The sequence below is a fragment of the Clarias gariepinus genome, chromosome 17 (assembly GCF_024256425.1).
Source record: "Clarias gariepinus isolate MV-2021 ecotype Netherlands chromosome 17, CGAR_prim_01v2, whole genome shotgun sequence".
NCBI lineage: Eukaryota > Metazoa > Chordata > Actinopteri > Siluriformes > Clariidae > Clarias > Clarias gariepinus.
In genome coordinates this window covers 30,465,001-30,480,000 of record NC_071116.1, presented here as the reverse complement: position 1 = coordinate 30,480,000, position 15,000 = coordinate 30,465,001, and the positions used below count along the sequence as shown (strand labels likewise).

Genomic DNA, 15,000 nt, shown 5'->3' with positions numbered 1-15,000 from the left:
AACACATGTATTAATCGATGCCCTCTAGAAACCTCGACACAGATTAAAGTTCAGCTCTGCTGTCTCATCTAACAGATTCCCTAAATCCCAGACGAGTGGAGTGAGAGAGAGTGAAAAGCTAACCGTCACGTTTATACACGTCTGAGTCTGTCTGTCTCTGTCTAAATCTAAATGAGTCTGTCTGAGTTTCTCTGTCTGTCTCTGTCTGAGTCTGTCCATCTCTCTCTGTCCCTCACTGAGTCTCTCTCCCTGTCCGTCTGTACACCTGTGACTCCTCCCACTCTCTGTGTCCCTCTACACCCTATAGACACAACCAGAGAAGCACACAGTGATAGAGACGGCAAATATCAAGAACTCCACATAACACACACACATGCACACACGCACGCACACACACATGTACACATGCACACACAAAAGCGTAAACACACAAATTAACACAAACAGACACTCACCAGCCTATCGACTCTGGCAAACACACAAGCTGATTGTCCTCCACCTTCAGAGCTGTTAGCTTCTTCAAGGAGCCTGCAGAGGGAAAGAGGGGGCGGGATCACGTTATCTTTGACAAATCTCTACACATTTATTCTACATACATTTATTTATTAATTATTACTCTTTTTATACTTTTCTTTTTTTTTACTACCTACTGTTATTTTATTGTGCCTTTGGTCATACGAAAGTAAATATTTGTCATGTCAATGAAGCACCTTTGAATCTTGAGACAGAGAGAGAGAGAGAGAGAGTGAGAGAGAGTGAGAGAGAGACAGAGTGAGAGAGAGAGAGGAGAGAGAGAGAGTGAGAGAGAGACAGAGTGAGAGACAGAGAGAGAATGAGACAGAGTGAGAGTGAGACACAGAGAGAGAGAGAGAGAGAGAATAAGAGTGAGTGAGAGAGTGAGTGAGAGATGAGAGAGAGTGGGTGACAGAGTAAGTGAGAGAGATGAAAAAGAATGAGGGAGTGAGAGAGGGAGTGAGTGAGGGAGTAAGTGAGGGAGTGAGTGAGGGAGTGAGGGAGTGAGTGAGTAAGGGAGGGAGGGAGTGAGTGAGGGAGTGAGTGAGTAAGGGAGTGAGTTAGGGAGGGAGTGAGGGAGTGAGTGAGGAAGGGAGTGAGTGAGGGAGTGAGGGAGTGAGGGAGGGAGGGAGGGAGTGAGTGAGGGAGTGAGGGAGGGAGGGAGGGAGTGAGTGAGGGAGTGAGTGAGGGAGGGAGTGAGGGAGTGAGTGAGGAAGGGAGTGAGTGAGGGAGTGAGTGAGGGAGGGAGTGGGGGAGGGAGTGAGTGAGTGAGGGAGTGAGTGAGGGAGTGAGTGAGGGAGTGAGTGAGTGAGTGAGTGAGTGAGGGAGTGAGTGAGGGAGTGAGTGAGTGAGTGAGTGAGTGAGTGAGTGAGTGAGTGAGGAAGTGAGGGAGTGAGTGAGGAAGTGAGGGAGTGAGGGAGTGAGTGAGTAAGTGAGGGAGTGAGTGAGGGAGGGAGTGAGGGAGGGAGTGAGTGAGGGAGTGAGGAAGTGAGGGAGTGAGTGAGTGAGGGAGTGAGTGAGGGAGTGAGGGAGTAAGTGAGGGAGTGAGTGAGGGAGTGAGAGTGAGATCAGAAAGAAAAAGATCTGCTAAATTTTCACTTGAATACATGAACACCTCACTCTGCAAAGGACACGCCCCTTCTTTACACACCTGACCTCAGTAGGGTCTGTGTGTGTGTGTGTGTGTGTGTGTGTGTGTGTACCTATAGAGCTGGGCAGCTGTGTGAGGGCGTTGTTGGACAGCAGCAGGTCCTGCAGGTTCTCACAGCCACTGATCTGATCGTCCACCAGCTCCAGGTTGTTCTTAGACACGTCCAGATATTTGAGCTGCTTAAGCGTCCCGATCATCTACACACACACACACACACACACACACACACAGATGTAGAGATATTCGTGTATGTGTAAACCAAGTGACTTAGCCTTATAAAACATTTACACAGCCCTTATCACTTATTAATCACTGTGTGTGTGTGTGTGTGTGTGTGTGTGTGTGTGTGTGTGTGTGAGAGAGAGCGAGAGTCACTAATGCCATCACAGATTAATTAATCTTAGCCGGTGTAAGCCGGTCTCCCGGGCAGCGTTAAGCAGCTTTACCACGAGCGCTGATAACGAGGTGGAAATTGAATTGATACAGAAGCAGGAGCAGGTGAAGAGGAAAGGCCCCAAGCCCCGCCCACCTGCTGGGGCACATTTAAGCCCAATCCCAATTCTACCCCTTACCCCTTCCCCTACCCCTTCCCCTACCCCTCGCCCCTTCCCCTTGTCCCTTAAAACGAAGTGGAAAGGGGAAGGGTTAAAATATTTCCCCTAAGAAATGGGACACCACTACAACACTGTTATACGTCATCATACGTATCCGTTCATTTACATGTACACATACAGTATGGCCGTAAGCAAAACAAACAATGCGTTATCAAAAGCTCGGCAAACTGCCGTGCTACTGAACTTTCATATTTGTTTGTAGCATGCAGTAAAGTGTATATGACATAAAAATATATTTTTGTAATATTGCGCAATCGGCGCTTTCCGCTAGCAAACTTTAGCGGTTTTTTTGCAAACGTTTTTTTTTACAAAACATCACCATAAACACAAACACAAGACTAAAATTAATATACATATAATAAAAACTTGTCATAAAAATCCTTATTAATGGCAAAAAATCGTTAAATTTACAGGTCTGCTTGCTCGAGTGAGCGGCCATCTTGAAAATTTCGTTAGCCCTTCGTTTGAAGTGAGGTCCCGAAAAATCTTCGTTTCGAGGGCTATCTGGCCCTTCCCCTTAGCCCTACCCCTCCAACCAAAAGAGAAATGAGACACCCCTACCCCTTCACGTGAACGCGCCAAACGGAGGGGTAGGGCTAAGTGTAGGGGTAAGGGGTAGAATTGGGATTCACCTTTACACTCACTTACACTCAGCCATTTAGCAGACACTCTTGAGGGGTAAAGGGCCGTGCTCAGGGGACCAGCAGTGGTAACTTGGGGGTTGTGGGGTTTGAACCTGGGACCTTCCGAACCGTAGTCCAATGCCTTAACCACTGAGCTGTGACATATAGTCAGTCCCTCCCCTTTTCCTCCAACTCCTCCCCAATTGTTTTACTGTCAGTTACTGCTGCGGTTTTGTCTAAGCCCCTCCCACTCACGGTATAAGCCCCACCCTCTTACAACTACCCACCCCATTTTATTGTCAGTCCCTTCCACTTCCTGTGCTAACCCCACCCCCTTGTAGATTCTAGGCCTGTTGTCTCTCTCTCTCTCTCTCACACACACACACACACACACTTACACACACTTACACACACACACAGAGAGAAAGATGTGTAAGGAGAATGAGTGTGTGTGAGATGAACCGCGCTGCTCCCTCACCGGGGGTAACACTGTCAGCTTGTTCCCGTCCATCCACAGCTCCTTAATGCCGGTTAGCTGCTCCAACACCTCGGGCTGGCGGAAGAAAACAATCCCTTCATCATTTCATCATCACAGAAGGAGAAGAAACAACAGAGAGAGAGAGAGAGAGAGAGAGAGAGAGAGAGAGAGAGAGAGAGAGAGAGGGAGAGGGAGAGGGAGAGAGAGAGAGAGAGAGAGAGAGAGGGAGAGGGAGAGAGAGAGGGAGAGGGAGAGAGAGAGAGAGAGAGGGAGAGAGAGAGAGGGAGAGGGAGAGAGAGGGAGAGGGAGAGAGAGAGAGGGAGAGAGAGAGAGAGAGAGAGAGAGAGGGAGAGGGAGAGAGAGAGAGAGAGAGAGAGAGAGAGAGAGAGAGAGAGAGGGAGGGAAAGAGAGAGAGAAAGTGCGCATTTACAGGAGCAGCGCAACATCCTCCAAACATAACACACTCATTATTACACTCATCAGTGTGGAAACAGCTTTTATAGAGAAAAGACTGTGTGTGCGTGTGTGTGTGCGTGTGTGTAAGAGAAAAAGACAAAAATAATACTGACTACTTCGGTGAACTCGTTACTCCCAAGGTCCAACCGATCCAACTGCATCAGCTTGTGCATGCTCCTGAACACACACACACACACACACACACACACACACTCAGTAAATCTGTCCATTAACACTGAACTGTTGTACTCATGTGTTTATTAAACAGCTTTAGTGTTGTGATGAGTCACTTTATCCTAGTAACAGTATCTAAAATAGCTCATACTACAGTCCTGTGGTTTATCAAAATGCGCGTGCACACACACACACACTCACACACACAGAATACACAAGTGATAAGTTTCTGCACAAAGTCAATACAGACAGATTTGCTTCACATGTACAACACACAGATGGCTGTTTCTGTCCCAGCCTGATGGTCATGTGACGCTGAGACGTCTGGACCAGTCCAGTCAGATTCTCAAGCTGATGCTGTGTGATGTGAAGAGGACACGTGAGCTTCATTCACACAGCAGGACCAGAGACAGTGATGCCCCAGAGCACCAGACAGCTCTGTACGCACACACACACACGCGCGCACACACGCACGCACACACAGGCACACGCGCACACGCACACACGCACACACGCACGCACACACAGAGCCATGCCACAGGAAAGACAGGAAGCTGAGAAAGAACCACAAGGGAAAATTCACGATCTTTCCATGATCATAAACACACATGCAGGCTGGAGGAAGGCCCGTGGGTTTTGGCTGCTGAACAGACAGCTCTGACATCCACACACACACACACACACACACACTGTACAGCAGAAGCTTAAGATCCTCTGGAAACTCTCTGATAAAGTCAGACTAGTCTGATCCAAGTTTGATCAGAGTTTCATGATTTAAAAGGTGTTTACATCCCCCCACCCTGCCCCTCAGCTGACTGTTGCCTCAACACCGTTCTAATATCTAGTGTGTGTGTGTAACAGTGTATATTACATTTATTGTGATGTTTTACATCAGAAGTGTGAAATACAGATTTTTTTTACTTCTACTTGTGCGAGAAAGAGTGCACTCGAGTGTGTGCAAGGGAAAGCGTGAAAGAGAAAGAGTGCAAGCTTGGAAGAATAATTGTGTGCAAAAGAGAGAGCGTGTGTGAGAGAGAACAAAAGAGTGTGTGTGTGAAAGAGAGAGTGATTTGAGTCCTGTGTGAACTGTTATTTATGACTTGTATTGAGATGTGTATTTATTAAGAAAGCTACAGACCATCAGTATTTGCAACACGAACACACACCAGTATATCATAGGTTACACACCCTTCTCTAAAACACACATACTATTCCTGTCTTCACCCATATTCTCCCATAAATCTCCTATGACCTCCCATAGCTGTCTATAACCCCCTTTAACCTCTCGTAACCCCCAAATATCTCATAACTCACAATAATCTCCCATAACATCTCATAACCCACAATAACCTCTCATAACTCCCAATAACCTCTCATAACTCCCAATAACCTCTCATAACCCACAATAACCTCTCATAACATCTCATAACTCCCAATAACCTCTCATAACCCACAATAACCTCTCATAACATCTCATAACTCCCAATAACCTCTCATAACTCCCAATAACCTCTCATAACCCACAATAACCTCTCATAACCCACAATAACCTCTCATAACCCACAATAAACTCTCATAACCCACAATAACCTCTCATAACATCTCATAACTCCCAATAACATCTCATAACTCCCAATAACATCTCATAACCTCTCATAACCCACAATAACCTCTCATAACTCCTAATAACCTCTCATAACTCCCAATAACCTCTCATAACCTCTCATAACCTCTCATAACTCCCAATAACCTCTCATAACCCACAATAACCTCTCATAACCCACAATAACCTCTCATAACCCACAATAACCTCTCATAACCCACAGTAACCTCTCATAACATCTCATAACTCCCAATAACCTCTCATAACCCACAATAAACTCTCATAACCCACAATAACCTCTCATAACATCTCATAACTCCCAATAACATCTCATAACATCTCATAACTCCCAATAACCTCTCATAACTCCCAATAACCTCTCATAACCCACAATAACATCTCATAACATCTCATAACTCCCAATAACATCTCATAACATCTCATAACTCCCAATAACATCTCATAACATCTCATAACTCCCAATAACCTCTCATAACTCCCAATAACCTCTCATAACTCCCAATAACCTCTCATAACTCCCAATAACCTCTCATAACATCTCATAACCCACAATAACCTCTCATAACATCTCATAACTCCCAATAACATCTCATAACTCCCAATAACATCTCATAACATCTCATAACCCACAATAACCTCTCATAACATCTCATAACTCCCAATAACATCTCATAACTCCCAATAACATCTCATAACCTCTCATAACCCACAATAACCTCTCATAACCCACAATAACCTCTCATAACCCACAATAACCTCTCATAACCCACAGTAACCTCTCATAACATCTCATAACTCCCAATAACCTCTCATAACATCTCATAACTCCCAATAACCTCTCATAACTCCCAATAACCTCTCATAACATCTCATAACCCACAATAACCTCTCATAACTCCCAATAACATCTCATAACATCTCATAACTCACAATAACCTCTCATAACCCACAATAACCTCTCATAACTCCCAATAACCTCTCATAACCCACAGTAACCTCTCATAACATCTCATAACTCCCAATAACCTCTCATAACCCCCAATAACCTCTCATAACATCTCATAACTCACAATAACCTCTCATAACCCACAATAACATCTCATAACATCTCATAACTCCCAATAACATCTCATAACATCTCATAACTCCCAATAACCTCTCATAACCCACAAATAAAGGATGTTGTTTTACTGCAAGAATGTGCATATTTGTGTGTTCAGGACATAAATACTGGATGACCAATAACTTTCTTTTACTAAATTCAGATAAGACAGAGATGTTACTTATTGGCCCAAAAACCAGCACACAACAGCTTTCACAATTCAGCCTGCGTTTAGAAGGATGTACTGTTACTACCAGCTCAACAGTAAAAGACCTGGGCGTAATATTAGACAGTAACTTGTCCTTTGAAAATCATATTTCCAATATCACAAAAACAGCCTTTTACCATCTTAGAAATATTCCCAAGCTTAGGAGCATCTTAGGTGGTTGTCCTGCATCCTCAATAAACAAGCTACAGTTAGTCCAAAATGCAGCCGCCAGGGTTCTCACTAGATCCAGAAAATATGATCATATAACCCCAATATTATCATCCCTGCACTGGCTACCTGTTCAGTTTAAAATTAATTACAAAATAGTATTACTTACATACAAGGCTTTAAATGGTTTAGCTCCCACATACCTAACCAGTCTTCTGATACGCTACAATCCACCACGCTCCGTAGGCCTTGTTCACACCGGCGTTAAAATAGAGCGTTTTTTTGCGTTCGTAGTGTCCGGTGAGCGCGGATCAAGCGGCGAGTGTTTTCTACACATAGGAGTCAATGAGTGTGTTCACACGGGCTTTGGTGACGTGCGTTTGTCTGGCTGTGCGTTTATACGCCATTTAAAAAACGTTGCATGCAGCTTTTTCTTGCCGTACAAAACCCAACGAATACAAGCAAACCGCTTCTAGTTCGTTTTCTTCGCGTTCATTTTACGCTTTGGAGGACCGGATATATCCCATGATCCTACATGCTATAAATAGGGAAATGCGGAAAAGGGCAAAATAAAAAAAATGTAATTGTTGGAAACTTACGCAGAAATTTTTCGCATTTCTTTATATACCACAAAAAAAAAACTTCCTTTAATCCGACGTTGTGCAGTCAGAGAGTGAACCCGGTAGCGGCGAGCTTTCATATCCAGTTCCCGACACACTGCCCCCACAGGTTAACACATAAACTACAATTTGGGCTGCAGGATGATGTTAGACAGAGACAAATGATCGCCGGTGTAGAAGTCAATCAAGCACCACTACAAAACGCAACATAAACGTCTAGGACATTCAGAGCGCGTTCGTTTATCCAAAAACTTAACTCCCGTGTGAACAAGGCCTTAAAATCAGAAAACTTCGGACTTCTGATAGTTTCCAGAATTTCCAAATCTACAAAAAGAGGTAGAGCATTCTCATATTTAGCTCCAAAGCTTTGGAATGGCCTTCCAGACAGTGTTCGGGGCTCAGACACAGTTTCCCAATTCAAAAGTAGACTCAAGACGCATCTCTTTAATCTGGCATACCCGTAACTCATCCCATAACTTCATACTCCAGTTCATCTATCCTGAATGGCAACTACGCTAATTCTCTCCATCATTTCTGTACTTTTCTACCCATCCCGAGGCATCTGGAGATTGTACCAGCTTCAGTAGACAAAGGCCAACCCTGCGAGGATCCTGAGGCATCCAGAGAAGGACCAGCTCCAGCTGGATTCTGCTTTATGATGGTTGGAGCTACACATCCTGCTCCTGTGCTCCCAGTGATCCAGACCCCATCTGCCCTCTGCACCTACTGACTCCCTGTGCTGAACTGGACTTCATGTTAATTTAAAGAATTTCTGTTATATTGTACTTTCAGCTGCATAACACACATGATGTTATATCATCTCTATCTGTTATCACCCAGATGAGGATGGGTTCCCTGTTGAGTCTGGTTCCTCTCAAGGTTTCTTCCTATTACCATCTCAGGGAGTTTTTCCTTGCCACCGTCGCCGTCACCCTTGGCTTGCTCATCAGAGACATTTCATTCATTCATCTCATTATTATCTAGACACATTTTTCTCACACATACACACACACAATTTATTTATTTTATTTATTTTTATTTGTATTTTTATTTATAATGATTTTTTTTATTGAAATTGAAAAAAAATCCCTTCCATTTTTGTGAAGCTGCTTTGAGACAATGACCACTGTTAAAAGCGCTATATAAATAAAATTGAGTTGAATAAACACCCACTACCCCTATAGCCTTCTATAACCTCATATAACCTTTTATAGAGATGTTCAGAAGCCCAGAAGACACGCAGACATGCATAAGACACCATACATACAGATTTACTGTGACTGCGTACCAGTGCACACACACATTAACTCACACACACAATATGATGTAACCCCAGACTCAGAAAAGGATTATAAAACCTGTCAGTGCCAGTGCATGCGGAGGAGCTTATGTAACACTCCGAAATACAAGAAAGGAGGAAAGAGAGAGAGAGAGAGAGAGAGAGAGAGAGAGAGAGTATTACTGAAAGAGGTTTATTTTTCTTTTAATACTATTATTACTGTTGTTTTCCTACAACAACCAAAACCTTAGGCAAAAATAGTTAACTCCCAATTTAGGATAGTAAAGCTGTTCTTAAATTTACACTTAAATATGAGGAAAAGAAAGAAGCGTAGTGCTGAGCGCAGGTGGAATTGAACACTACTCACTTGGGCAGCATCTTTAACTGATTCTCTCTCAGCTCCAGAATCTGTAGTTTAGTCAGCCTGAGGAACAGATTCATTTTTGAAGGCATTTACATTCATCTCATCTTTATTCATTTAGTCACCTGACTAACAGCCATGCTCATTAATAGTTACTTATATAAATTATACAACAGCAACATTGTTCATGACCATCATCATTATCCCAGTGCTCTTAACCAGTTACACCCCAAGGAATTCGGATCAATCCCAGCTGCACACACTCTCTCTCTCTCTCTCTCTCTAAAATCCTCCGGGGAATTCTGATCAATACAGCATTATATTCTAAACACTTTCCATCTGATAAATAAATAAACATCTGATTTACTCTACTTCAGCATGCCTTATAACATCATAACGTCCACTGTACAAATCTGTTCTGGTGTACAACGTGTGTGTGTGTGTGTGTGTGTGTGTGTGTGTGTGTGTGTGTCTGACCTGCCGAAGCTTGCTGGAAGGAACTCGAGGAAAGCATCATTCAGGTAGAGCTGAGTTAGACTGAGCAGCTGTGTGAAACCGTCTGGGAGCCTGTACAGAAAACACACACACACACAAAACAATGACATGGCGAAAACAAAAACAACACATTCATACACAATAGATTGAAAAAACAAACAAAAACAAACAAACAAACAAACAAACAAACAAGTCCTGTGTCATTTCAGTCTTCTGCTCTAATTATAATATATGAATAATGAATATTTATGGATAGTCAGATATCCTTAGGATAAAATTCAAACAGTATGTGAAGCTGAAACCTTCCAGACTCCACCCCTTTTCTCTGGTCACCCAGTGCGATGATGGAAGACATTTGCATACTGGCTCATGATTGGCTCTTGTGAGTCGAGAGTGAGGCTCAACACTGAATCTGATTCACCAGAGAGATAAAACCCCGCTGTATTGATAATTACGTGCATACTCATTAACTCTGCGGAAGGCATTTAAATGAGAAAACTCCTATTCTGGAAATTTCATGAAGGCACCGTGACACTGTGTGTGTGCGTGTGTGTGAGAGGTTGGGCTTTGATCTGCAGCTGGAAACTAAACACAGCGCTGGAACTGGATATTGTTTATAAATAAACAATAGACGGAAATGTGTTTATTTAAAATAATAAATGTTGCTCTGAGCACGCGGCTTTACACACTCACTTAGAAATGGGGTTCACACTCGCTTCAACTACGGCCAGGACTTTACAGTTCTTAATGTTTTCAGGAAACTCTTGTATACCTGAAACACACAAAGGTTACAGTTACATTACATGGAGTTAATAGGTGCAGCTACTGCACACTTCCTCTTTCACCCACCAGCAACCTGCGTGCGCACACACACACACACACACACACACACACACACACACAGAGAGAAAGAGAGAGACCCTGCAGAGAGATAAGGATCAGCAGATTGTGTTGTATGCTGTTTTGTTTTAAGCTGCTACTACCCAAGAGGGCACTAAGTGCTAGAAGAACCACACACACACACACACACACACACACACACACAGGCAGAGACAGAAAAAGAATTGTCGCACTCCTCTGTTGAAAGAAAACAATCCCATCAGAAGCGAGCGCTCGGTGCTGCAGTGGTCAGGTGACCTGCAGTGGTCAGGTGACCTGCAGTGGTCAGGTGACCTGCAGTGGTCAGGTGACCTGCAGTGTGTGTAACTCCATTATTGAGGTCCTGCTCATTTTAGGTGTTTCTAAAGTGATGTCATGAGACCTGTCAATCAGCCTCAGTGCACGGGGCTATCATTCACATGCATGATGATTGGTGCTAGTCTCAGGTCAGCCTCAGGTCAAGTGCTGGTGGAAACTGCTGCTGCGTTTGTTTGTGTGTGTGTGTGTGTGTGTGTGTGTGTGTAACAGATGCGCAGGACACACTCACCTGTCACTATGTCGAGCAAGTCAGATGTGCATCATTGTAAGACATGCACAGAAAACCGCTGTGTGTGTGTGTGTGTGTGTGTCTATGTCTTGTGTGTGTGCATGCATGCGTGCACCCACATCAAGGAGGAAGTGAGGAAGAAGCGTGCTGCTATGAATAACACTGATACTAAAACAGTGTCCATGTGACAGTGACTGTGTGTGTGTGTGTAATGTAATGTTTGACTCTAGAGAGTGTAACTGACACAGCAGAGGCATGAAGAGGCATGAAGAGGAGTGAGAGGAGTGAGAGGAGTGAGAGGCATGAAGAGGAGTGAGAGGAGTGAGAGGCATGAAGAGGAGTGAGAGGAGTGAGAGGCATGAAGAGGAGTGAGAGGAGTGAGAGGAGTGAGAGGAGTGAGAGGAGTGAGAGGCATGAAGAGGAGTGAGAGGAGTGAGAGGCATGAAGAGGAGTGAGAGGAGTGAGAGGCATGAAGAGGAGTGAGAGGAGTGAGAGGAGGAGGCAGCTCACTGTTCTTGCTGACGTCGAGCTCTCGGAGGTTGACGAGGTTGGCGATGGCGGGAGGCAGGACGCTCAGGTCGTTGTCAGGGAGACTCAGGCGGTGCAGCAGCTGGCAGTTAAACAGTTGCTGAAAACACAGAGATGAAGGAGGACTTATGAAGTGACTTTCCTGCTCCGGGGCAGATTTACTCCGGGTTTAAATCCGATGCTGAGGTGAGATCAGACCGAGGCTGGAATGAAAATGACGTCAGTGATGTACATAAACAATGTGTGTGTTAGGGAGAGGAATCTCAGGTCACCTCTCGATACAATACTATCACAACACCTCGATACCAATTCCATTAAGATTGCCGATCTTATCAATATTCCCATCCCATATTATATTTTCCGCGAGTAATTTAATGTAGCTTGTTCCTTATAAAATTACTTTTCTCACTTAAAATTCAAACGAAGCAGTTAAACAATACAAACTAACTTTAAATACAAGAGTTTAAGCTTAAGTGTGTGTAACGAGTGGGTTTGAGACTAATTCACTCAGCGTTTAGAGAAACGGCAGATGGGAGACTTGTCCACACGCGCGGTTCTTGATAATGTAACACCATCAACATGTGTTTCTGTTGCAGCACTCGGAAGCTTCTGCCCTCGGTACAGAATGGTTTCTATCTGAGGCCGATCAGCCGTCAATCACACTGGAAACACTGGAGATACGGCAATCACCGCACATTCCCCCGATCTCTAATATAAGGTGAATCCCAATTCTACCCCTTACCCCTACACTTAGCCCTACCCCTCCGTTTGGCGCGTTCACGTGAAGGGGTAGGGGTGTCTCATTTCTCTTTTGGTTGGAGGGGTAGGGCTAAGGGGAAGGGCCAGATAGCCCTCGAAACGAAGATTTTTCGGGACCTCACTTCAAACGAAGGGCCAACGAAATTTTCAAGATGGCCGCTCACTCGAGCAAGCAGACCCGTAAATTTAACGATTTTTTGCCATTAATAAGGATTTTTATGACAAGTTTTTATTATATGTATATTAATTTTAGTCTTGTGTTTGTGTTTATGGTGATGTTTTGTAAAAAAACGTTTGCAAAAAAAACGCTAAAGTTTGCTAGCGGATAGCGCCGATTGCGCAATATTACAAAAATATATTTTTATGTCATATACACTTTACTACATGCTACAAACAAATATGAAAGTTCAGTAGCACGGCAGTTTGCCGAGCTTTTGATAACGCATTGTTTGTTTTGCTTACGGCCATACTGTATGTGTACATGTAAATGAACGGATACGTATGATGACGTATAACAGTGTTGTAGTGGTGTCCCATTTCTTAGGGGAAATATTTTAACCCTTCCCCTTTCCACTTCGTTTTAAGGGACAAGGGGAAGGGGCGAGGGGTAGGGGAAGGGGTAGGGGAAGGGCTAAGGGGTAGAATTGGGATTGGGCTATAGTGTGTGTAGAACATCGATAGGCCCTGATGTTCACACACGGTGAGAAACAATCCGAGCTGCTTAAACAGGGACAGAATGAAACGTGACCCTGTGTAGACGTGAAACAGTTCACCAACACAGCACCACTGTTAAGCCCGAGCGTCACAGGAGAAAACCTCACCGCACCAACACGGCAGATGGAGTCTGTATTACAGCGTTATGGTGTGGAGGGAAAGGGTGGGGGCGGGGCCGGGGGCGGGGCCGGGGAGTCTGACACGTTTTAGACAGGAACTGAACGGGAGACACTCAGGAGCAGACTGTAACGGCTAGTCTGACAGCTTTACACTTTCCAGTGCTCTCACTGTGTGATTTTTACACACACACACACACACCCCAATACCTACTGTTATTAGTAACAGAAGACAGTAAACTCCAGATTAGGCCTGCGCTGTATCACTCAGAGCTTTGGTGATGAATCATGTCATTAGGTTACAGTAGTGATAAACACACCCGGCTCCAGACAGACACGTATACAGATCACGTGTGAAACGACACTGATTTTATTTCCTGTTTTTTTTACTCTAAGGGGAAATGCAGAGCCGCATGCAGGAGTGTGTTTCTATAAAAAGAGATCCGGTGGGCTAAAGTGACAGGTGACATGGGGTGACTCTCAGCCTGCCACTGCGCGCGTGTGTGTGTGTGCATGTATACCTTGGGCAGCTCCTCGATCTGGTTGGCGTCCAGGTAGAGCTCCTCCAGGGTCTTCTCAAAGCTGAAGATCTCCTTAGGAACCTGCTCCAGGCTGCAGTGGCTGTAGTCCAGAGACGTGACTGTCTCCTCCTCCCCGCGCAGACACCGGCACGGCACCAACCGCACCAACAGGCTGCGCTTCGAGCTCATCCTCACACACACACACACACACACACACACACTCTCCTCAACACCTCAGGCACTGTAATACACATAGAGAGACGGGGGGTTAAAAACTGTAAAGCGGGAGAGGTAAGGCGAGGTGAGAGAACAGAGACGTCCTGCACTCAATCTCTCCCCCCATCCTCACACACACACACACACACACACACACACACACACACACACAGATCTTTTACATGACAGTGAGATCATCAACAACACACATTTCAGATAATTAGACTTTTCAGTCTCCAAACTCGTCCTGTACACACAGGCCACGCCCCCTGGTCAGGTGTGACGCAGGTGTGGACCGATACCGGACCGACGGAGAACGCAGCTCAACCCGGAGCTGCTCCCAGACGTGTGTGTGTGTGTGTGTGTGTGTGTGTGTGTGTGTGTGTAAGAGGGAGAGATGCAGAGGCAGAACACACAGAAGAGCTGAGGAGGTGCGGATGTGGGCGGAGCTAATAGCCTTTCCCTCATTCCTGAGCAGCTCATGAGAGAGAGAGAGAGAGAGAGAGAGCGTCTAATAGTGAGCGCTGAGGAAATGTTACCCTGCACTTATGACTCTGCTAAGGACCGTCACACACACACACACACACACACACGCACACACGCACTGTGTCTCCAAACCCTCCAGTTTACTCCCGGGGCATTAACACACCTCACTCTGGATCACGGAGACTTTTGAACAGCTGCTCTGGCGACACACACACACACTCACACACACGTTCGGCAGGAGTGAAAGTGTGAAAGTGTGTAAACAACAGCGCTGCCCCATCTCAGGCCTGAGCCACAACACACACACACACACACACACACACTAATCTGTGTTTACACAGGGCTCAGCTTCTCCTCTAACAGCTCTCA

General features: G+C 45.0%; 1 protein-coding gene across 3 annotated transcripts in view; it reads right to left on the bottom strand.

Annotated features, from left to right (window-relative positions):
* The window catches only part of erbin (erbb2 interacting protein), a 71,079-nt gene that overhangs the window by 22,831 nt on the left and 33,248 nt on the right, over nucleotides 1-15,000 (bottom strand). For 2 of the 3 annotated variants that reach the window (XM_053476371.1, XM_053476373.1), the window contains exons 3-11: nucleotides 13,930-14,119; nucleotides 11,802-11,919; nucleotides 10,559-10,637; nucleotides 9,848-9,937; nucleotides 9,377-9,433; nucleotides 3,948-4,011; nucleotides 3,379-3,453; nucleotides 1,716-1,860; nucleotides 456-528 (exon numbers count right to left, since the gene is read on the bottom strand). In XM_053476371.1, the coding sequence (XP_053332346.1) occupies nucleotides 456-528; nucleotides 1,716-1,860; nucleotides 3,379-3,453; nucleotides 3,948-4,011; nucleotides 9,377-9,433; nucleotides 9,848-9,937; nucleotides 10,559-10,637; nucleotides 11,802-11,919; nucleotides 13,930-14,119 (891 nt within the window). Of the gene's footprint in view, nucleotides 1-455; nucleotides 529-1,715; nucleotides 1,861-3,378; nucleotides 3,454-3,947; nucleotides 4,012-9,376; nucleotides 9,434-9,847; nucleotides 9,938-10,558; nucleotides 10,638-11,801; nucleotides 11,920-13,929; nucleotides 14,171-15,000 lie in introns of all 3 variants that reach the window. The other variant, XM_053476372.1, reaches the window with a different exon arrangement.